The sequence below is a fragment of the Dermacentor albipictus genome, chromosome 6, assembly GCF_038994185.2.
Source record: "Dermacentor albipictus isolate Rhodes 1998 colony chromosome 6, USDA_Dalb.pri_finalv2, whole genome shotgun sequence".
NCBI lineage: Eukaryota > Metazoa > Arthropoda > Arachnida > Ixodida > Ixodidae > Dermacentor > Dermacentor albipictus.
Window position 1 is genome coordinate 77,760,222 of NC_091826.1, and position 25,416 is coordinate 77,785,637.

General features: G+C 46.4%; 1 protein-coding gene across 2 annotated transcripts in view; it reads right to left on the minus strand.

The window, feature by feature from the left end:
* The window catches only part of LOC139046925 (uncharacterized), a 33,099-nt gene extending 13,946 nt beyond the window's left edge, over positions 1 to 19,153 (minus strand). Inside the window, exons 1-2 of one of the 2 annotated variants that reach the window (XM_070520855.1) lie at positions 19,052 to 19,153; positions 8,225 to 8,337 (exon numbers count right to left, since the gene is read on the minus strand). In XM_070520855.1, the coding sequence (XP_070376956.1) occupies positions 8,225 to 8,337; positions 19,052 to 19,138 (200 nt within the window). In that variant the 5' untranslated portion in view covers positions 19,139 to 19,153. Of the gene's footprint in view, positions 1 to 8,224; positions 8,338 to 10,849; positions 11,639 to 19,051 lie in introns of those variants that run through there. The other variant, XM_070520854.1, reaches the window with a different exon arrangement.
* Between the last annotated feature and the right edge of the window lie 6,263 nt (positions 19,154 to 25,416).

Below are 25,416 nucleotides of genomic sequence, written 5' to 3' on the forward strand. Positions count from 1 at the left end.
TGTGTTAGCCAGAGCCACTCAGAATCGTAGCGGGCAAATGTGAAACACCCTTTGCACGCCCGATGACGTCATGTAACACGTGATCTTAGGACGCCAGGCACGTGACTAATAAACCTTCGTATGCTACCTAATGGCACCGAGGCTGCCAGATTAAAGACCCTCGCTTTGAATGCGCGCTCCTCGTTCATATACAGTACAGGGTGTCCCTCGTAACATGTGCCACAATTTTAAAAATACCCGAGTACCATGCAGCTAGACTGAACCAAGGTAGTAGTGTTTGCCGTCGCTTGGAGCAAGTCAAAAAGTTTTATTTTGTATTTTGCATAATTATATGATTCGTTATAATTAATTAGGTAACTTGTCAAATATTATGATCACAGCAAAAAAAATCAATCAGAGAATGGTAGGCCATCACGAAAAATTCCCGGTACATATTTACGTTGCTCAATACGTGCTGTGTAATGTTTTTTTATGAACTTATTAATTCAGGGGTATTACGATTTCATTACCAGGATCGCCGCAGGGGCGGGACACCGGATTAATTTTGACCCCCGGGAATCTCAGGGTGTCCTCAACGCACGGGATACGGGAGTTCTTTTTTTTTTTTTGCATTTCGCCAACATCGACAAGCGACTGCCATGATCGGGATTTCATCCCGCGATCTCACGCTTAGCAAGCGCAACAAGCATAACCGCTATACCACCGCGGCGGGTACATAAAAATTTTTTTAAAGCCTGAAAGAAGCCCAGCGCTAGTCGCGCGGCACTTTTTCGTGTTTTCCAGGCTTTCTTTCACGCTTCGAAAACACTTTTGTGTAGCACGTATTGAGCAACAGAAAGGTGTATCGGGGTTTTTTTATGATGGACTACAATCTTCTGATTCACAATTTTGTTCAGGTTATAATATCTGATAATTAATAATTAGTGACTAATTATCTCATTAGGCAAAACACAAAAACGTTGTCTGACTTACTCTAAGCGACAGCAAGCAACATTACCTTGGTTGTGTGCAGCTGCGCGGCAATCGCATATCCTTAAATTTTGTCATAAGTTACGTGGGACACCCTGTGTCTATAGTAGCTCCTCGAAGAAGCAGCACGTGTGTGGAGTGAGCTCCTCAACAAGAATTTGCAATGAGGCGAACGTGCTTTAAATCGTGAATGCGGGACCTCAAAGAGGTGAGGAGACGTAATGGTTATGCACTTATGTCCCATTTACCATGAGATCACCACTGAATTTTCTTTTTCTTTTTGTTTTACAGTGCTTCGCAGGAACATATGCGCTTCGTGCAATTGATCGGTGCTACCTTAGCTTTCTCTTTGCTTGTATCTCTACAAGTTCTTTACTACTCTAGCATTTTCATGATTTATTGACTGTTTATTCGCTCACACAATGCCAAAAGGAAAGAAGAGGTAAATATTTAGCTTGTCTGTCCCCTTTGTTCCGAGGCTGGCAGGTGCCTTTTGTACGCCATCTAGCCTCTTTGTGAAAATTTTATGTAGTTATTATTTAGTTATCATATTAAAAACACCACATGTATACTATTTCGAATAATAATAATCAGTCATTCAATCAATCAATCATTTATTTATTTATCGTGCCCAGGAACAACCACGAGGTTTAATTCTGGCGCACGCATACATAGGAAAAAAATCGGCAGGGGAATATAAGCAAAATAAAACGATGAATAAAAAACAATCTTGAAGAGTGTACATACAACAAGGCGCAAGATGAATTCAAAATAAATGGGAGTAGAAGGACAGTTGAACAATATGTAAAAATATGGCACAACACCGCAGAGCCAGGAAAATAGTAATGAGTGCGAGTTATGAAAATTACCAAGTTCATTAAAATTTGCGATATAATGACTCTGTATTCTATGGACGGTTGAGTGTCGCTGGCGCCAGGCAAGAACGTGGGAGAGAGAAATAAACAGGATTGGAAAGGCAGGGAGCTTAACCGTATAAGATTCTGGTTTGCTACCCTTCACTGGGGGAAGGGGAAGGGGAAATTAAAGAGGGAATGAACAGCGAATAGGATAGGGAAGGTAGGGCAAGGTTGGGGAAGGCCGTTAGGGCAGAAGGATAGGGAGGGTCGTGAAGGTCCATGCGAACTACAGTCTCTCCAATAGACCACTCGAATGTAAAAAACTTCAAGAGTGCCTTCGCTATCTTGTGGTGTGACGACTGTATAAGTCGGCGTTCCAGGAGTATTGGCTCCGAAAGCGGCCGGTCGTCGAGACGCGCCAGCGTGACTGCGAGTGACTGCGTGTGTGCGCTGTATCGGGGACAATGACAAAGAACATGTTCGATAGTTTCCTCATCTTCGCAGTGGTCTCAAGCAGCACTATCCTCCCTTCCCAAGCAGAAGGCAGACGGCTTCGTAAATGCGACGCCAAGCCACAATCGGTGAAGTACCGTTGTTTCGGGTAGGGGTAGTCCATCTGGAGGATGAAGTTGCAGACAGGGGTCCGTCCAGTCGATGTAGACGCGTGTGCTGGAAACCAGGTGTGTTCCACAACGATAGTAAGGCATAATATACAAGCACTCGAAGTTTCGCCGCTGCATCTGTTCTTGACAGAGGGATTGGTTCCTGCACGCCGTCTTCGTGAGCAGATCGAGCAGCTTTATGTGCATGTTCATTGCCCATTATGCCACAGTGGCTAGGGAGCCACTGAAATGTGACGTCGTGCCGTTGCTCGACGAGGCGATAAAGGAGCTCTCGGATTTGTAGCACCAGTTGTCTGTAGGATGCACGGCGTAAGGCAGAAAGCAAGCAATGTAGAGCTGCCTTAGAGTCGCTGAATATGCTCCACTTCTGAGGTGGTTCTTCTAGAATTACGCGTGGTGCGCTACGAAGACCAACAAGCACCGCGGCGGTCGATGCAGTCTTATGCGGCGCCTTGATCTTCAAGGCGGTGACTTTCACCGGAAAAATCACTGATCCTGCAAAATATTCCCCGGTGGTTGAACTATAATTGTATAAATGGGTATGATATTTGTATTTTCCGTGCACCAACAGCAGCGAAACATGCTTAAGAGCTGGTGCTGTCAGTTGAACTTCTGGCTGAGTCGAGCAGCAAGAGGGAAGCAAAACTCTCGCAGCTATGTAATCTGATGGCAGGTATACACGATAAGGTAGTATCGTCTGACAAAAAGAGGTGCGTGGTTGGTCTTCCGGCAGTGAGGCGAGTTAGCGCAGAGGGGTGCGAGCAAGGTGCCTGTCATGTGCACTGAGAGCTTCCATAACAATGTGAATCTTGGCTGGGTAGTCGTGCGCAATTTCAATGGTTTCGGATGTTGATGTACATCGTGGCAGCCCTAGGGAAATCCTAAGTGTCTGGGCCTGAGCACTTTCGAGTGTACGGATGTTAGTTCTACAGGTATTGGTCAACACTGCCAAGCTGTGCTTCAGACACCTTGGCTGTGGCTGGGTAGTCATGCGCAATTTCAATGGTTTCAGATGTTGATGTACATCGTGGCAGCTCTAGGGAAACCCTAAGTATCTGGGCCTGAGCGCTTTCGAGTGTGCGGATGTTAGTTCTACAGACATTGGCCAACACTGCCAAGCTGTGCCTCAGACACCCGAGAAACAGCGTCCGGTACGATTGCATCATCATATGTACTGAAGTACCCCAGACTTTTCCTCCGAGAAACTTGAAATGATGAGAGATGGCTGTCAGGCGCTTCTTCAGGTAGGCCACATGGGGATTCCAACAGTCACGGTCGATGGTTACCCCTAGGAACCTGTGCGTCCTAAGATAAGAGATATTTTGTCCATCGATGAATATGGCGTACGAAGTCATTAGCTTCCGGCTAATGCTACCATTCCTCTTTTCTTTAGAAATGAAGAGATGTTGAACGTATGTAACAAAATCGATCACGTTATCAATGGAACATCGGTGATGTTGAAAGCCAGCCATGGTGTCTGGGTAAACTTCACAGCGTTCGAGATATCGTTCAAGCCTGGCGAAGATCACTCGTTCTATCACCTTCACAATGCCACTAGCCAGCGCGACTGGGCGGTATGAAGTCACCTCTACAGGAGACTTGCCAGGTTTTAGGTGCGGTACCAAGCGACTGGCCTTCCATTCTTGAGGAACGTTTCAATCCTGCCAGGTGTCAATGAAGATATGCAGCAATGGACTTCGCACCGGTTCACCGAGGTGGCACAATATACGGTAAGCCACACCATCTGGTCCGGGGGATGACGATTGATTACATGAGGCAAGTGCCACGTCGAGTTTTCGAGTGGTGACCGGCAAATCCGTGTGTGAATCCCGTGTGCCTGGAACGTCGGTAAATGTAAGGGAACTTCTGCCCATTGACTGACCTGCAATCATAGGACAAAAATCTTCCGCTACATCCAGGTCTTGTCGGCGTTGGAAGAGCACTAGGGCCTTGGATGGGCAGCCTTGTTAAGAAACAAAACCTAGGCCTCTCACAGCTCTCCATATTTGAGACAGTGGTTTACGGGGGTCCAGGGACTCACAATACTTTGTCCCTCGTTCGGATTCTGGTTTATCATGCGGCGTTGTATCTTCTTTTGAGTGGGCCGGGCTGTCGTTATATCGCGAATCGTGTGCTGGCATCTTCGTTCCGACGACGAGACGACGAATCGCGCGAAGTCGCTCCCACTCCAAGTGGAATTGCGAGTGTTTCTGTGAGCACATGAGCATGCGCATAGCAGTCTGCGCGTCTTCTTTAATAGCTTCTTGCAGTCAAGAGAAGAGACCTTTCTGATAAACGTCCTCCAACAGGTTTTTTAACACAGTCCCATCTATTGTTTGTAGTGTGCTAGGCGTATGAGTGTTAGACATCCCGTCCATCTTAAGGTAAGTGGAAATGTCATCGCTCCCATGTGCCTCAATGTCCAACAACCCCTTAACGCCCGTGTCAAAGCGGCGTGATAGAAAGGTCAATCACGTCCAGGCAGCTGCTGTACACTGTACCCCCTAGAAATGTAGGACTAGAGACAATCAGCAGCAAGTGGCCACGATTGAAGACGAATGAAGCGAGTCTTCGTCCCGCTTCAATAACTTTTGAGCTTCTCCAAATGTTATGATGGGCGTTAAAGTTCCCTGTGATAATCCAAAGACCAGGATATGCTCTTATTATGTCTGATAGTCTTTTGATGTCAAACGGGCTCAATGGAGATAGGTATGGACCTATGAGTGTAAAGGTGAGCTTTTTTTTTACGGTTAGGGAGACATACTGATTGTCGTCAGAGGGTGCACAGGCTGGACGACGTAAGCAAACTCACGGCGAATGAAAGCGACGACCTTGCTGATTTAGTTGTTGCTTGAGGACGTGACTGACTCGCAGCCGGATAATGTGATTGGATGGGATCATTTTGGTTCGCAGATAACGATGATTGGAAATGTGTTAACATGCACAAACTGGGGAAAATCACTAACGCAAAACCTTAGACGTCTGAAGTTCCACTGAATAATCGATGTATCTCTGACCTCCTTACGAAATCACTGGTGATTGTTAGCCATGGTTCACTCGACGGTTGCTAGGACTGGGCTCAGAGAGTCCAGCACTTGTAGTCTTGTAGTCCAGCACTTGTAGCAGATCGAGCTTCGATGCCGATCAACATTACTCTGATGACGTTGATTAGGGGCTGCAGCATCGGAACGATTTGACGATCTACTGTTGGCACATCATCCACTGAAGTTTGCTGTGATGGAGGCATCAACCACGTAAGCTCCTCGGAAGGCTGGGCGTTCGGGAGCGCCGACCAGTCTTTCCTTTTTGAGGCCTCTATGGGATCTTGGGTCTGTTTGTGCTTAAGCTGGTTTCGATGACACAACCTTCCGTCGATGACGACGTCGACGCCGGACCTTTTCAGAAGCTTCACTGTGAGTTGCGTTATCCCTAACCAATTGTTTCAGGATAGCAAATTTTTTTTTGATACTTGGGCAGTCTTTAGATGTTGCTTCATGAGACCCATCACAGTTGCTGCACCTAATATTTGTTGCGCGGCAGACGTCTGCAGTGTGCGACTCCTCGCACCGGAGCACACTGGAGATTTCGCACAGGTTCCTTTGACATGTCCGATCCTGAAACACTTGTGGCATTAAAGCGCCTTGAGGACAAATGGTCGAACGACGTGTCGGAAGTGACCGACTTTGACATGCGAAGGAATAGAGTCGATCTTGAACAGTACCTTCACGCAGCGCCTATTTCCAAGGCGGCATACGTCCGTTATGACCACTCCTTCATACGCCGGTTCACTCAAAATGGGCAGGTCCGAATTCGTGATTGCCAGGTCAATGTCGCAGATTACGCCGGCAGTACAGGTTGCTCCCATTCATATAACCGGTAGCACTTCGATGTTCCCCAATTCTTTAATCCGTCGGAGCTTGTCTAGCGTATTCAGACGGGTCGTGTCGACAGCCAAGGCATTCTTCCGCGTGCTTAGTTGAGCCTCCTTAATTTCATTTGGCGCTATTCCCTCGAAGAAAACGGAGAGAGTGTGCATGTTTAATCCTCGAAGGCAGACGGAAGAGTCCACATGCATGAAGAGGATGGTATGCGGCCAGCGCTCATGTTTTGCCTGCAGTTACTCCCAGGTGATGACGTCCTGATGAGTCTCCTTTTGGCCTTTCGCTTCCTCACCGACACAAAGCTGTCGTCCGACGGGTCATTGCCTGAGACTGAGTAAACTTCAGTGTCTTCGCTGGTGTTCAAAGTGCCTCGCTTCCTTGAAGTTCTTGTCAAAGTAGGCCTGTGGTCTACTTTAAATTGACAGAAGAAGTTTGAACAGAAACGAAGTAAAAGCAGTGACAATACTCCAACAGTGTTAGAACAAGGTCCTGTCTCCGTGTTAGCGAAGCGGTGATGATATATATGCTTAGAAACGTTTTTCCGGAGCCGATCTATAATGTCACTGTTGGATCTAGAAATGTCATTCCAGACGACCGACGCGTATTCGAGTTGACGAAGACAGATTGCTGTGTGCAAATTACGGGATGATGTAGAAGGATGGAATTATCTCGACAGTCTGCGAACAGAGCCAAGAGAGCGCATACCCCGCACCACAACGCGGTTAGTGTGAGCTCAAAAGAGCAAGGTTGTATCAAAAAGCGCACGGAGGTCATTGATCTCACATACCTTACCAAATGGTACAATATCTACACAATAAGAAATGAAAATGCTTGCTGTTTTGCGCGTGAAAGTCATGATTTTGGTCTTAGCAGCATTCAAGGTGATGTTATTACCTTTGCACCTTTTAGAAAAAGGAAGCGAGTCAGAGTGCAGGATGCGACAGTCATCAATAGTTTGAATTTCTTTAAAAAGCTCGATGTCATCGGCATATAGAAGGAATGAAGAATTCCGAATAGCAGAAAGAACGTCATTATTAAAAGTTTTAGACAGGAGTGGTCCTAATACTGATGCTTAAGAGACACCGGTAGTTGTCATGTAAAAAGGGGATGCATGCCCATTGAAGTTAGCACACCGTGATCTATCAAGAAGATAACCGCGCAAGAGATTTGCAATTGACGAATCAACACCAAAGTGCGCAAGGTTGATCACAAGCTGAGACTGGCTAACTACATCAAAAGCCTTGCCACAGTAATTAATATTAGTAGTAAGAAGAAAATGATGATGATGAAGAAGAAAAATAATAAGAAATGTATATTTTGACATTGGGCAGAGCGATGAACTATTTCTATATGGCTCGCGTCAGCGAAATGTCGAACTCTGAAATGTCGTATTTTACGCCCTCCCACCCTACTGTCTTTTAAATTTACCACCAATAATGTAATGACAGGTTATACTTAGGACAAAAAAATCTCTTATTACACAATGGACAAGCACGAGCAACAATTTAGATGATAGATGGCAAAATATTTTAAAATTTGACCCACATTCATACAAAAAAAGAAGAAAAAAGATATTGAGACGAAACTGCGACTACTATACCGGGCGTACCTATTCTGTGACGACCCCCTTCAAGTACGATATAAATAAATGTGCCTTCTTGGGAATTAGCTCGTTTCGTCGCCCTCGGGCCGCTTCTACTCACAAGCCCACGTGCTCAGTCAAGCAGCCGAAACTCACGTCACCGATCACCGACGCTGGACTCGGCGCAACGGATACCACAGCCCTGCCGCAACTCATGCTCGTGTCCCACGCACCAATAATCTTCATCGCAATTCATCGTGCGAGGAAGCTGGTCCTAATAGCATAGCTTCTCAGGCAAGAAAAGAAACTCACCAGTAGCTGAGGCAGAGGGCTATCGCCACCAGGGACAGGGTGATGACGCCGAAGAGAGGCACGTACCGGTTGAAGAAACGCCGGTGCCACTCATCTGCGCAAAGTGGGCACGGCTTCTACACGATGAGCTCAGACCATGGGTGTTACAGGGAGAGAGAGGGGGGGGAGGGGGATAACAAGAGGCCAACAGCTACAAGATTTCACTTCTAAATTGCTTATGAGTGAGTACTATATACTATTGAAGCCATCTTGCAACATGCAAAAAGCTCTCGTCTACTTCGACTTAGGCACAAGCTTAAAGAACCCCGGGGTAAAACCCCGAGGGTGGGGTAAAAATAAAAGCAAAGTCCCCCACTACGGCGTACCTCGAAATCAGATCGTGGTTCTGGCGCCTAAACCCCCAGATCCTAATTTTATTTCTTTTTAACTTTCAGTAAAGGTTCAAACCCTCTAATTCTTAGAAAAAGAAAGTACTGAAAAGCTCCAAAAAGTGTCCTAAATATATGATACTTCCTTCTACAAAAGAACAGAATAAGGCTAACCAGGACTGAATTTTTTTGTTAGTTGCAACTATGTGAAGCAAACAGACCATGAACCCAGGGATAGCATAAGTGAAATTTACTGTTCGTAAACTTAAATGCAGGAACAATAAGGAAAAATTAAAGTGGTCGTAAGTACAAGCTGCCGCAGATGGAAGTCGAACCCAAGTCTTCCGAATTACATGAGCCGCACATTACGTAACTATATCTACCATGACGGCTCTCGTTCCGTCAACCTTTATTTATTTATTTATTTATTTATTTATTTATTTATTTATTTATTTATTTATTATACCAGCATTCACCCAGTAGGCATAACAGTAGGGGTTCATAAACCTTTATGCAGAAAAATATTCGCATATGATAGAACACTACAATATCAAAAAGTAGAAAATAATAGCAAAGTGTACAACAAGATTAGTTATCGCTATGAATGCATCACTATAACACAAAGTTAAGCGACACAAATACAAAAGGCCAGTCAGGTTCACACAACAACTGAACGAAAAGCATTTAGTGTTGCAACTCGTACGTGAGTACGCAGAACTGCGAAAAATTCGTCGCTACAGGCGATTTTAATGACGTCACAAGGAAGCCGACTCCAGTAGCTTATGGTATACGGGTAAAAAAATTTATTCTTCAATGTAAACTTCTGAGGGCATTCGTCCATTACACGAGATTAGGACTTGGGAATATTAGCCGGGGCCATTAACATCCATGGCTCAGGGACGTGGCACATTCTTTCAACCTAGCGCGTAGCGTGGTACTTGAACACAACAGCGTGAACCAGGAACCAGTTCACGCATGTATGCATGTATCATACACGCATGTATGAATGAGGCGGATTCATCGTGACGTCACGGCACAGTGGCTCGCTCCGTTCCTATCCAATGCTGCAGTGGCTACGCGCGAGCGCTGCCTGAAGATGCGTGCCCAGAACTCGTGCTGGATTTCTTTTTTTTTTTTTCACAAACACCGCCATACCTAACCTTATTGTTGGACGACGTCACTAGCATCTTTCTCCGTGTCATGACGCCACGATAATGTCAATGGTGACGGCCTCGTGGTACCGACATTGCGAGGCAATTTTCGCAATCCTTATACTTGCTAAATTTGGGACTTTACACGCGCGGGAACCGTGTGGTAGAGTTCTTCAAACTCCCAAAATTTGCTTCAGTACTCCTTTATGGTAGCGCTAAGGACCTAAGCTGAATTAATTGATGCTTCGTAGCTTGTAGTCCAGCTCCTTCAAAATGTGTCTAAAGGACTATATCTCAAACTCTCGAAGTCATTTACTCCCTGTTGGCTTTATATGCTTATGTATCTTCAAGATGTAGTGTTCTCTGTCTTGTCATGTAATGTATTGCAGAATTAAATATTAAAATTTCATTATTAACTATGTTGTTTGATTAAGAAACACAGAGGAAGATGGAGAGAGAGTGTGCGCGCGCGCGTGTGTGTGTGTGCGTGCGTGCGTGCTAGCATTCTTAATGCGCAGTGTTATGAAATTCTGTTAATATGTGTTCTTGAGGGATGCTTTCCTAGTTAGCTTAATTCTTTCATATCTTATTTTGTATATAGGATTAACTTGCTTGCGTGTGTTTAATTTGCGTGTGCATGTTATACATGCTAAATGAGTAGCGTTTATTCCTTGATTATGCCTTGGTACATTGATGCATATACAGGTAACCTTCCCATTTGTCTGCCCTTGCTAAACAGAACAAAAAGAAAAACATGCATTTATACACTTATTCTCGTTGTTGGCATGTACGCCTTGTTTGCACGAGCCTGTGGCTTCATTACGTTATACATTGTGTCGCACTTTCAGCATTTGCGAATTTCCAGAAGCACTTACACACATGTTCGTTATGTATTCGTGTATGTGTGTATGATTTTTATCTTACTTAAATGTAAACGTGAACTCGTAATTCCTGCTTCTCGCGTTAGAAAAAAAAGAGAGGTGTGAAAACCTCGTCCAGCTACTAAAAGGAATTTATATCGTAATATATCTTCGTTACTATGCGTGAAAGGAAAGACCGGCCCATTAAAGCTCAGTTGAACGAAACCTGTCGGGGTTCGTACTTACGCCTGTTTACGTCGCGCTCGCCGAGCACGTAAGTCCTGAAGGACGCCCAAAATCCCGGCTCTCGCTGCTCCTCGGTCAGTGTTGCGGACGTCACCACAACCAGATCGGGCGTCGAACTAACGTCCCCGCGCACCACTTCCGGCTGTTGCTGCAACGCCACCAGCGCCGCGATCACACAAAACGCAAAACGAACGACCGGCAGCGCCGGAAACATGGTTTCTCGAATGGAAATGAGCGCCTCTTCCCCCTGGGCAACGCGAGCAGCTCCACAGCCGTCGTCACCGACGTCTGCGAGTCCGTCGTCTGCTCGAAGACGCCCGAATCGTCGACATGTCGTCTGCTGCCCGGCACCACCACGAGCACCCCTCGGAAAACACCGAGGCAATCACGCACAACACCACCGCCCCACAAGCTGCGTGCGGCACAAGCGGCTCGCGATGCGGACCCGGAGTCGAGCGGAGACTCGACAACGAGCTCGCGAGCCAGGAAGAAAAGCTGGCGCGCGCGCCGCTTGTCAGATCGTCGGCGCTGGCGCCCCCGGCGATAGACGGTCTGCGAAGCGAGCAACTGGGAGGGGCTGCCGACGCTTGACGAGTCTTGGGCCGGCGTCGGCCGAGCGGTTGTCAAGAAGGGGCAGCTGCCCGAAGTGCAAGGGTTACTCTGAGGTTTGGGTACGCGAAACATATCCGTCTTCGGCCAGCTGCGCATTGTCTTGCGGCACTAGCCAGGGGCGACCGAGAGCTACTTGCGGCGTCATCGTCACAAGAGGAGAATTTATTGTTCTGGAGAGACAGAGATCTCAGCCTCAGTCCTTCTAATGCTCACTGTAGTAAAAATTTTAAAAAACGAGCAGTCAGTTTCCGTCTAAACCAGCCGTGGTAACCTAAGCGGTTGCTTGGACACGAGGTTGCGAGTTCGAGTCCCGCCAGCGGCGGCCGCATTCCGGTTGCCCGTAGCATTGTAACATCGTGTTGACCTTCATTGCGTACACCTTGAGCTGAATGCACTCATTTCTTAAGGCTGAGAGTCAAGATAGACGAAAAATTCCGATGACGCTTCTCCCGTATACTCTATTCCAAGAGCGATTGCGTATTCGAGGCCGTAAAATGCGTTTATGTGCGTAAGAAGCTTGTATAAAGCCTGCCAACATTCGGGTTCAGCTGTTCACACAGCTGGTGCACAAGCTTGAGCTTACTTGGAAGCTATAAAGCAATGAAGAGTTCGTCAATGAAGTGAACAACGTGAAGCCACGTACAGTGGTAAATTTCGTTCCAAACTATGCCGGAAGGGTGCCCATCATTAAGTTCCGCGAGGGACTGTCGTAAACACATAAAGCAAACAAAAACAAAAAAATAGTTAATCTCATCGGCGATGAAAGTAACTGAAAGCAAGTGCAATCAAACATATCGAGGCCCACAACCCATACAAAACACCAAAATAAGTCTTCTCAAGTACTGCAGGTCAGGTGGCAAGCATGCGTAGTTGCGAAATTAATGATCACTAACAAAAGGACACGCTTCCATTATTATTATTATTATTATTATTATTATTATTATTATTATTGGTGCTTTTTTGCCCACGTAGTAATGTCTGGTGCCTGCCATGTAAGACAGCACCACCCCACAAACGGGGCGACATCTCTTTCACGTTTGCGGGACTGGCAGGTTTGCCGCCGTATAGGCGAAAACAGCCCTTTCTTTCTGAAAGGATCTTCATGTTATTTTTTTTTTTTTTTTGCTGCAACGCTAAACAGCTGCAGCTGCGCGGGTCGTTTCTTGAATTCGAACAAAAGAGACAGAAGTGGAAGCGAACGAGGCACTCAGAAATCGTCGCAATTTACGAAGACCCCGGCTGACACGGCACATATGCAAGTGCGGCTGCCTCATTTCACGCTCACCTTACTACCGTATTTCCCCGAATTCAATCCCCTCACTGCATTTCGTCTTTGTTGAGGCCGCGGAAGCGACGGAGTTCATCATAAAATTTTCAGGGTACGGAATACAAATGGCATTCCCTCACACACGAAGTCAGAACTGAACAGCGAAAACTCATTTCGAATGTTGCGACAGATGGATAGCTTGGTAAATTTACACTGCCCGCTAGCACCCACTTCCAGTCAACCGCACACGCGCACACCCACAGACACACACGCGCGCGTTGAGAAGAGGTCGAGATCGGAAGGAGCGGCGTCTTGAAGCCGAGAAAATGCGGCGCACTCAGTCACGCCCGAAAAGCGCACTCGGCGTGCACGTTGCGATGGCTCGTCACGTGACTAGCACGCAGCAGGGAGGGTCGACGCACCTGGGCCCGAACACGCGACGCCCGCCCGAGCCGCGGCTGCTGCACACGGTGCCGGCGCAGCTGCGAGAGAGACCGTCCGAAACCTGCGCGTCTCGAGTCCGACGTCTCTGTTTTGCGGAGAGACTTCAAGCTGGAAGCACCTGCGCGCGCCGTCCACACGTAGAACCACGCGACGTCGATGAGAAGCAAAGAAACCCGTGCAATTAAATAAATAAATTGAGTTCCGCTGTTGCGACAATGTTGTCACAGGTCACAAAAAAAACCTGTGCCATTCCACTCTGTGAACGTGGATGACGACCGAAACTATCTATAGTTACGTCTATTATATATATATATATATATATATATATATATATATATATATATATATATATATATATATATATATATATATATATATATATATATAGCGCACACCGGACTCAGCTACATCGAATTCTTGAATGCTTGGTCTACGCTAACCTCTTCTACGCACGCAGAAAAAACGGAACCCTAGCCGTATGCAACGTCGCTGTGATATCACAGTCGACACCCAATAATTCGGCCTCGGCTTGTTCGACCCTATGCTCAATTCGAAAGCAGTGAAATGTCCAGACGAGAAACCGTGTACATTGCTATGAAAGGGAAAGCTCGTTTAGTTCGGCTAATTCGACTCCCCACCGGCGCCGCCTCATGCACCGAGCGCAAAAAAAAAAAAAATTCAGTATATGGCCCTACTGGCCCCCATAGCCAATGACAGCGACATCCTTTCCTGCAGTGATACGGCGACTAGCGCTGTGCCCTCAGCGATGTCTCTTTTGGCAATTTTTTCAGCGCCAACGAAAGTGTCGAGGACTTGAGCCGCTGACCGACGACGATGTGTATGGTTATTGCCACACCGCATTAAAATGGTCTGTCAAAGACGACAGCCTATTTCAAGCTGTAAACAGATTTGGAACCATTAATTTTATCGCTGTTTGTGAATTGGACGTTTCGGATAATTCGACAAAAACTTGCGGTCCCGCAAAGTTCAAATTAAAGGTAGTCGACTGCCGTATATATTTTGCTTTAAAACTAGCAAAAATTTTTTTCTGCACGTGGGTGCTCTTAGCGCCTTATGCAAGGTAACAGATCTTGATGGCATGCAGGTGCGCTCTCACATCCCGCTGGGCTCTGATGTCATCACCGGTGTCATATACGACGTAGACTTGGCCATCCTCAGCAATGACTTGCCGATTCTGGTTAAAGCAGCGAGTGATCCTGGCGTCATTGTTGATGCCTTCCGCCAGAGCAGTTCACGTTGCGTGAAGATTGTGTTCAAGGGCAACTGCCTCCCGTCGCACGTTAAGGTAGACCACTTTCGTCATCCTGTCCGGCCTTTCATTCCGAAGCATCTGCAGTCCCACAACTGCATGAAACTAGGAAACGTGAGCAGCGTCTGTGAGAACGAAACAGTGTGACCCCGCTGCGCTGAGCCACCCGCCGCGGTTAAATGTGCAGCCACTGTCATGAAATGTCCAAACTGCCATGGATCTCATCAGGCTTCATCACAGGACTGCCCGAACATTCAGAAGTAAATTGCTATCTCAAAGAAACGGTAAGAGATCATTCCTATCATCGAGAAGCCGCCGCTAGAATCAGGAACAGACGCTCCCGTTGCCGACCGCGTGTGCCGCGTCCATTGTCACCTCCTCCACTGCCACCCAGGCCACGCACATCAGAAAGGCCTACAAAATACAAAGGGACTGAGAAGAATATGGACACCGAAACTTGGCCTGCGTTACCAAAAGGGCAACCAGCAGCAGAGTCACTACAAGCCGACGGAAGTAGTCCAACCCGAACATCTCCTGCCCGGTGCGATCACTAATGAATACGATTCGAATGCTACTGAACAAGTTGCAGGCACCGACAACTGAAAGCGCATTGCAATACTGGATGCACTGAACCCAGTACTTGCAAGCCTCATATAACGAGCATGGCTCGACCGATACTTCCTTTTCTCACTGAAGTTAGAAGTGCGACGATTTTCCAAAGGAATGACAGATGCTTCAAGTGCCGCATTTCGGATTTGCGCCAATTTTCCTTGAAGAATCGGTTTCCTATAGTTGTTATTTGCTTACCGAATGCATCAACTTATTGCAGAATATACTGTTCCGAATTTCTTGCTTCTTCCCCATGCAAGGAACGGAGCAACGTTACCGTCTACACCCGCACGGACTTGACCTATGTTTCGCATACTCTTCAGCCTCACGACTACAAGCAATACGTATGCCTCCGCGTCAGAAAAAAAAAGTGTATTTTACTCTTATTGATACATCTTTCCATCAAAGTGGTTTCATTGTGAATGACTGAAATATATATTAAAGGAAACCGATGGCTCCTCGGTCATCACTGGTAACTTCAATGCGCACCCCTTGCTTTGGGGAAGCGCCAAATAAGCTGAAGGGGAAGGAATGTTGTGTCACTTGCCTCTGGTTATGACCTCTGCTTAATGAACGATGGTAGCCCGACGTATCTGCGGTGTCTTACGTATAGCAGCTGCCTAGCTTGACCTTAATGCCATGGAGCTTCACATCACATGTCAAATGGTTTTGCGACATCGAGACTCATTGGAGTGATTCAATGGACTCACTTGATCTTTCACTCGTGGTGTCTTGAAGAGCACTGACTGGATTATGTTTACGTCGCTTATGGAAGAAGCATGTCGGGGAGATTTCACCGGCAACGTCGATGACACCATCGCAGAAGCAACGACAGCTGCCAAGTGTTCCCTATATCTGTTGTCAGACCGAACGGATTTCGGCATGGAACTTGAGAGACTTCGTGCGATTCGACGGCGTGCAGAACGACGATACAGACGCACTAAATCAATTTATGATCTCAAGGACGCACCACGTATTCAGAAGAAAGTTCAGCGTCGCATAGACAAACTAGAGAGTGAGCGATGGAAGACATTCTGTGAATCACTGGACCCTCGCAAGCTGCTTTCACATATCTGGAGGACAGTCGGTGGTCTTCGTTCACCCCACAAGAACGACACCCATTCGCAGCATTGGCTCTCCATTTTGGCCAAACTGAGCTTGGTGTGGCGCAGGAATTGTGTGCGAAAGTCCCTGGCGAGCCTGTCAACATCAACGTTGATGTAAGTGACCTTGCTGTGGTTCGGGTACCAGATATGAACATGTCCTTTACCATGGAAGAACTCGAAGCTGCCCTGGCGGTCTCTAAATTACTATCCTGTCCAGGCCCTGAAGGCGTCACCTATGCTGCCCTGGGACACCTTGGACAAGAGGCAAGAAGTGCGTTTCTGAACAGTTTCAACAACTCGTGGCATAGTGGTACAGTTCCCCGGCAATGGAAGTTAAGTCGGCTGGTACCATTGCTAGAGCTCAGAAAATATCAGTTCGACTTGGCGCCCATATCGTCCTATCGCTCTGGTCAGCTGCATAGGAAAGGCGATGTAAAGGATGGCCCTTGCACGTCTAGAATGCTATCTCGAGCGTTGCGCTATCTAGCCCGATTCCATAGCAGGCTTTCGTCGGGGCCGTTCCACAATTGATAGCGTCATTGACCTAACAACGTTTGTGCAACAGGAGAAAAGTCGTAAGCGCGCATTAGTTGCGCTTTTTTCTCGATATGAAAAGCGTGTATGACAGCGTTGCGCATGACGTGATCACCAGCTCCCTGGGAACTATTGGAATCGTCGACCACATGCTTCGCTGGTTACCCGACTACATAACTAGCCGGTCTTTTTTCGTACAAACAGAAGATGACCCCACAGCTGAATATTACACATCCTGCGGCGTGCCTCAGGGAGGAGTATCGAGTCCCACGTTGTTCAATGTGACACTCATTGGATTTTCTGAAGTTTTAGCTAAAGCAATCTCCCTCTCGATATGCGCAGATGACATTTGCCTTTATGAAGGCCTACACGTTCCACATTGGATGGGGGATACGCCAAATTGCGACTCTTGCGGAGCTATAGAAACGATTGAACCCATCCTATATCTCTGTCCCCAGTACGACGTCGAGCGTGACGCTCTCTGGACAACGTTGAACTGGCTGGACTCTAGGCCATGTCGGAAATAAAGATCATTGGACCATGGCCGTACGCGTCAATGGCACAGGAAGCCACGAAGGCGTTGTTGCACTGCCTCAAGTCGACAGTAGACTCGGTGCGAACCTATAGAAGTGCGCGAAATGGTGCTCTCTTTATGTCTTGAGCCATCGGTGAAGCGGTAAAAATCCCCACCCCCTCCACCAATGCGATGACTTCCCAGATTCTTGACGCGAAGCATGGTTCGAGAAGCCACGCTGCGTACAGGGAATCTGTAGCCCCATAACTACTACGAACGTCAAACGATTTCTTGTTCCACCCGCAGAAAGTAGTAGAAAGGGTAGCAGCTATTAAAAAATGGAGATTTCGCCATAATCTTTCTGAAAGACGCTCAAAATGGACGTATTTTCAAGCTTTAACACTGAATTACAATACATTTGAGAAAAGAGTAAACCTACCAACAATTCCAATGCTAGGAAACACTGGCTAGCAGGTGCTTGTCTTGAAGAAAAACTAGCCAAGAAGGTGTTACCATTTCGTATCAAAACCAAGGCAGGTGAACCCACAATAAAAAATATTGATAACTACAGACCGTGGATTTTCTTGCCGAGGGGGGGGGGGGGGGCAGGCCCCTCCCGACTTTAAGCACTGCTCACGAACACGTTGCAGCCGATGAGCCAGGCATGCGAAGTGTAGCACTTATGGGTGGCAAATTTCAAGACATCCCTTGTGCATATATTGTGCTGCATCGGTGTATAGCAGTACAACCCTGCTGTCGTCCATCAAGCGATAGATGGTGGCTGCACCGCATTCACTACACCGGGCTGACTAACGCGAGCGTGAGCGGCTTTTGTGATGGCACGTGACCATTATCTCCGGTTTTCGTGACGTAACGAGAAGTTCGGCTCGAAATACCCCACGCCACTCAGCCATGCTCCCCTTTTCGAGCATATGGAAGTGGTCACGTCAAAAAATAAATTTAATGTTTCGTTACGCATTCGAAAAAAACTGCGGCTTTGTGCTGCGGTTTACTACAGAGCAACCTTGTAAAACGGAAGAACATGCAAGACAACACATATGGTAGGCATCTGCAGCTGTACCTGCAATGTAGGCTATAGCAACGCCTTTTCTCGGTCTAGGTAATCTATACCCGAAAGAATGGTGCTGCGCAGAAGCGCGAGGTTGTGGCGGTGGTCGGTACAACAAATGGGTTTAGTTTACAGCTGGCTCACCCAGCATTTCTTTCGGCTGAGCATCAATTACTTCGGTAACGCAGGTATTTCGCAGAGCCTTCATCAACTCAGCGGCTCGAAGGCGGGTAACCAACAGGCGAAGAGTGACACAGTACTCTCTGCGTTCCGCAAGGAAGGTCCTATTTCCTTTGATTTTTAGAGCGGCTTTCTTTTCCCGAGGCAGAGATGGGAGGGAGCGAACTTGTTCTAACACTGCCTGCCAAAAGGCGGTGTGTTCATTTTCAGTGTGCTGTTGACGCAATCAGCAAGTTACAATTAAGGGAACAGTCCACTCGCTGGCGGCCTGAGGATAAGTAACGCAAAGGTATTCCTGCGCGGAATGATAAAAAAATAAATTAAACCTAAGTTTCAAGTTGGCGATAACGCAGCTGAATATCACTTCTAATGGCGTCCTCGCTGAAAGTGGGTGACGATAGATAGTCACCCAGCCCATCAGGCTTTGCTACATCTGCTGCAGTCTATCATTTTGCCCATCTCTCCTTAATCACTTAACCTCCTTAATGAATATACTACATCTATATTGTACCTATGACTGTAACGAATATTAATATCTACTCTGCTTTTTCCCCCCGCCAACACTCTAAAAGTATCTTGCTCCTATCAAACACTTACCAGCAAATGCTTCCCACCGCTTTGAATTCCAGTGCTTCTGCAATGCGGACGCTTCCTACGGGTCTCGCTAGGTGAATGTGCTGGCATTCCATTACGATTTGCCAAGCCATCTCCCAACTTTTGCTACAGCAGACACGTGATTTATCTTGTTGCGAATATTCGCTCCGGCCCAGTTCCTTTTTCTTTTCTTTTTTTTTCGTTCACAGGCATCCAGTTGGGGCTTCAAGTGACTGCGCAGTGCCCTTTGCGGTATCGAAAAAATTTTCTCTCCTGGTGTCTTGCTTGCCGAATAGCTTCCGTGATCTGCCTCTATCAGGCTTTAAAAGGTCGATGTCGACGCATGCGTGAGTTTATACTATTTAGGTGATTTATGTGCACGTTAAAAAAAAACACAGATGGTCTGAATTAATCTGGAGGCCCCTACTATACCACGTGTCTCGTAATCAGATCATGGATTTGGCTCGAAGACCTCTTCAAATTTATTTATTTATTTATTTATTTATTTATTTATTTATTTATTTATTTATTTATTTATTTATTTATTTATTTATTTTTGTCATTGCAAGAGACGCTTTCTGCCTCGCACAAAAAGTATTGCAGTGCGCTTAAGGTGTGAGCGGAGAGAGAACCACCATGTAGCGCTATCAAATGGAAGTCACACATACATGGATCAAACTCCCCTTGGGCACGACTCCGAAGTCTCACGTGATTTGCTGCAATGCGATGTGTATGCAAATACGCAGGACGCTGCTCGGTTTGATGCCCAAGGGGAAGTACAGTGGAAGTGACAGACAGCGAAGCACGCCGCATTCCCCAGGAACAGCGCGCAAAAGGCAATCGTGACCTGAAAATATGCGGCGTTCGACATAAACCTATACGATTCATGAACCTTAACGATTATTGACTGGTTGGTCAGGTTCGCGAGGGTTTCATACTCCACGCTAGTGAACGAGAGCTCTAAAATAAATTATTAAATTTTTTGATTGGGAAATTCTTGCGAATTACACTCTTGATGAGTGCCACTATTCACGCACATTGTTTTCCGAGGAGCATAAAGAACCTATATAAGAGCAGCATTCGCATAGCTCGCATAATTTTGGGGGGATAAAGTTAGCCCAAGTATGTTTATTGAATGGTCACGCCACAATCCACAGAAGGCCCCGGGGATCAATGCAACAAGGATTGATCGATTTACTTACTTTGTAGTCCAGAAGCAACCCCTGGGCTATAAGACGCCGTAGTGAAAGGCTAGATCCGTATTTATTACAGCAAAGTTTTATTTGCTTACTACTCCGCCCTTTGGAATACGGTCATGTTTCCGACGCAATTTAAGATACCTTTTCAAAATTGCTTTACGTGGCAGACGAATCAGCTTATTCGCTCATCTACCCTTACTTCCACGCATGTGCCGGTGACTGGCCATGGGATACACGAAATGACGCGACGAATCTACAAGCGCTGCCTAAATATCTTCACTGGAACAGATATTCGCCTTCAAGTGCACGATCATTTGCCTTCCTCCCTGGGGTTTGGCGCGGCTGTTCGGTCCGTTTTTTCGGCGCGAAAACTCGCCCGATCTCGTAGCTAACCGACCCAGTTCCGGAGACCATGAAATCCGAGGATTAGCGAGTGACGCGGGTCACGTGATGGGGGGGTCCCCGCAGTCTTTGCCGAGACTCCCGTCAGTCCGTCGTTTTCGCGCCATTTTCGTCAATGTACATCGTCGTCAAAAAGTCGCCGCTACGCCGCCGTGGTCGTTCCATCGTCATTTTTGTCGCTCTTGTCATCCCGTTGTCTCCATGTATTTGTCGTTACGCAATCGTCGGTCTTCTATATTCCTCATACTATTGCGTCACGTGGTCGTCGTCACATGCACAGTCATCCTCATCCAAGCATCGGCATCACGTTGTCGTCATACCATCGTCCCATCAATTTAGGGTCGTCATCCCAGGGTCTTCGTGCCATTTTCATCATTTCATCGTCGCCATGCAGTCGCGGTCGTTCCATTTGTGATCATTCCTTTGTGGTCATGCGTGTCATATGTGCATGATCAAGCGCAACAAGTTCATGTTGAGCGAGGCTGTTCCCAATGAAAGTATAGCCGAATGGGTCGAGTGGTCTCTACCTCCAAATGTCGTCATGTTGAGTTTAATGGCACATAAGCAACTAAAGCTATCATGCGCCAAACACTAGGTATAGGTTCTTTTAAAAATTCGGTCACTTCTATGAGTCCATGTCTGGGCAAGAGCCCGGAGGGTCCCAAAAAATTAACAAATGAACTGGGCCTTCTTCTGTACACTGCGAAAGTCTTACTGTTTCTTCCCAGCTCCCTTGGACAACTGCACTTCCAGCATGGCCAGTCGTTTTCGAACCAAGCCCGTGAAAACGCTGCATTTTGCCTCTAGTGAAAGGAATTCCTGAATAATGTGTTGTGGTGAAGCTTGTGCTTTACGGAATGTGTTAGAATGAGATCGCAGGCTTTGGGAAAGATAAACCATGGGGATAGGGTATCATGTCTGTGGGCAATGCCAGGTAATGTGTCCCCTATGCCAAGGTTCTGACACTTCTTTTCAAATCGCAGGGGCAGAGCTCTAGTAGTTTGTCGTCCGTTGTTGAATATTATTCTGGAAGGACGTTTAGTTAAAAGTTAATAGCAAATTTGTTTTGGTAGAGATTGCACCTTAAGAATATATGTACAGCTAAGAGTGGCTCTCCTACTCTCTAGTGGGAGCTCGTTTGTTTCTACATAAAGGTTGACTATAGGAGATAGACTATGTGCACTGCATGAAAGATGCAAGCCTGAGTTATGTACTGGGCTAAATTTTTTTTTTAAGTATGACGACCTTCCGGATGGTACGCCGGTACCGCTGCCGCCACAAGATGATGTCATTTCTCTCGAGGAGAACAGAGTTTCTCTTCCGTTTGCGAAAAGGAAACCCAATGTCGTTGAGCAGCCTTTGCATTGTACGCACACACATTTTAGGCATATCTCTGTCACTACCCCTGGTCGCACCTCGAGCAAGTTCTGCGGATGTCGGAATTGCATTTTGCAGGAAATACCGGTGCACTTTTCTTCGTAGAGAGGCTAGGGAGAAACTGTCGCGAAGTTGCAGCCTCGTTCTTTCGGTTCTGGCACTGCTGTGTGCTGCTGGTAGACGCGGCCGTACGCGCTTCGGTGACTTCAAAGGGCCACGCTGTACTTCGCACTTAATCCGGTACACGCTGTGTTCGCTAACCCCAGTCAGCTCGCTCACCTTCCGACATGCGTCTGTGATAGCCAGTCGCGGGTCGCTTTTGGATACTTTTGCAAGCGTTGTACACAACTGTCTTGGCCTTCGTGGACAGCTTTTCCTTCGACAAATTCTGCCACAGATGCAAGGCGGCTGGAGTCACGGAACGCTGTGGAAATGCGTCGGCAGGCGACGTTGACGCGCTGCCACCCGGAGATGCCATATTCGTTTAGCGGCGATGGAAAAGAGATACGGACACCAGAAAACCGCAAAGCATGGACTAGCATGAAAAGAAGGTCCTTCGACACGTAACGTTTTTCTTGATTATTAATTTATTATCTTGCATTTAAACAAAATTGGAGGACGTTTAAGCTCCGGCTTTAAGATTGGAACGTGACAGCATTCAAAGATCCATGACTGCTTCTCACGCTTCCCGGCAACTGGAGCGTATGTAACCGTAATGTTTACCAAGAAACGCTGGCCACGAAAGCGATGCACGAAGGCGGGCTTTGTTGTAGAAACGCGGCCTCTTGCGTGGGCCACAATTAGGTGGAGGTGAGCGCCAGCTGGAGGTATTGCAAGGAACTGGGTGCGCCGCTCCGTGGCCCCCGAGACACCCGCGCGCCGGTGCGTGCAAATGGCAGGCGCCGCGCCCGGTCGGTGAATTGTAGAAACGCTGGAAAAGGGGTTTGTTTGAGTTTTCGCGTAACAGAATTACGTTTTATCGTATACTGAAATTACAATCCGAGCGCTATCATGTCTGTAGGTTGTGTGTAAGTCGTAGTTAGCGATTTTTCCATGTATTTTAGCTTGAGAAATTCAATTAGCTCAGTAAATATGCGTGGTACGAAAATCGTTTTGTCAGAATGACGTTCGACGCCGGACGCAGGCGCCGAATTTTCTGCGACCCAGGCTCCTTAAATGTACACTAAAGGCAAATATTAAGTCAAGCTAAAGTGATAGATTAGTGCTTGAGAATCTCTATGGCGTCAATATTATCGCGAATAGGGCCTTAATAATAAGGAAACTGAGGTAAACGCAGGGCATGATTAGAGACTCCTCCGGGACATTGAAGCACTTGCCCGATGACGAAACCACTCCTCAGTTAAATTCTGTGACTAGTACTCAACCACTCGTTGCAAAAAACATCATTGTATTGTATTACAAGACGAAATAAAATGCTACTTATGCAGTTCTATTTCGCTTTTAGAAAAAAAAACTAATTGAAATAACCCTTTACAACGACGCAGGCGGTCGAAAGGTTTCGTTTTCGCTCGACTCTGCGCCGCCCACGCTTTCGCGTTTCAATAGTTTCGTTATCGCGTAGTGCTGCGCTGGTTTTGATCGCTCGCGAAACTCGCACAAACTGCAAGTAGGAGAGAATTCAACTCTCATGTGATGTCGCGAGATTCCCGAACGGTCTACGCCACACAGCAGCTGCAGCGGCGAATCCACCGCTCTGTCTTGGCTCGGTGCCGCCGTCTGTCGGGCGCCGTTTTACTCACCGACGGCAGCAAAGGGTGGTGATGGCGTGTGCGACGTCACCACTCCCCCGGTTGGGTGGCGGGAGATTTCAATTTCGAACAAGGTATTCGGACCCTTCAGATGCAATTTTCTCGTAAACGAAGTCCCTCCTTGGCACGACACAAACGTTGCGACGTTTCACGAACGGTATTTCAACAGTCCACGTCGACTTATTTATTTATTTATTTATTTACAAATACTGCAGGCCCTATTCGGGCCCAAGCAGGAGTGGTTACATCAATAGTAACAAACAAGGCTAGAAATAATAACAAAAAAACAGAATACAGAACAATAATAAAGATATATAGAATATAATATACAGGAACATCAGCCTTTGAAATTTAGACCTATGAACATGAATACGATATAGGAACAACAGTTGTAGTTTGCAACTCAACAACAAGTACTGACAAACAATGTACACACAACAGGTCACTCAATTCAGCATGTTCACCTAATTTTATTACAAAACACAGACAATGATTAATTAATTTCTTTCCCTATGTGCATGCTATTAATCAAAAGAAAAACCATTCACAAGATGAACAAACGATTGTGTGGTATTAGCACTAACTATTTCTTGTGGTAATTTATTCCACAATGAAATAGCATGAGGAAACAGGGAGTATTGATGCATGCTAAGGTGACTGAATGGTTGCCTAACTGTTTTGTTGTGTTGTGTACGGGCAAAGCGTATTGGCGGCTCGGTTATGTGACGTTCGCGCTGTATGTTAAAGTGACCATGGTAAAGCTGATAAATAAATTTTAATCTGGATACCATTCTGCGATGATCGAGTTTTTTCAGCTTCGCTTTGTCTCGAAGAACTGATACGCTGGAGAAGCGCGAATAGGTAGAATAAATGAACCTCAATGCCATGTTCTGCACCCTTTCTATTTTTTTAATTAAATATTGCTGATACGGACTCCAGATTAGGTCCGCATATTCTAATTTTGGCCTAATGAGAGCTTTGTATGCTGTTAACTTTACAGCAGGTGACGCATGACGTAGTTTTCGTTTTAAAAATGCCAGCTTTTTCAGTGCGTTACTGCAAACATTATCTATATGAGGTTCCCAACTCAAATTACTTGCCAGTGTAACACCCAAATACTTCACCTGGTTAGTTTTTTTAATATAAGCATTTTTAATGGTGTAAGCAAATTGTAAAGGTTCTTTTTTGTTACTAAATGTTATGCTTGCCGTTTTCGAAGTATTGAGTTTCAAGCCCCATTTATCACACCATGCACTGATTGATTGCAATGCATCATTTAGTCTGACTTGATCAGCGTGTTGATTTATGCTGGAATAAAGGACACAATCGTCCGCAAACAGTCGGATCTTTACAGGAGGTTGCACTGAAAAATAGATGTCGTTGATATAGACCAGAAACAACAATGGACCGAGCACCGACCCCTGTGGTACTCCTGAGTGTACATCTAGTGTATCAGAGATGCAGTCGTTAACGGCCACGTATTGTTTCCTTGAAGCTAAGTAACCTGCTATCCAGCGAACAATGTTGTCTTCAATACCAATAGCATGCAGTTTCGTTACTAAATCATCATGTGGAACAACGTCGAACGCTTTTGAAAAGTCTAAAAACACTGCGTCAATCT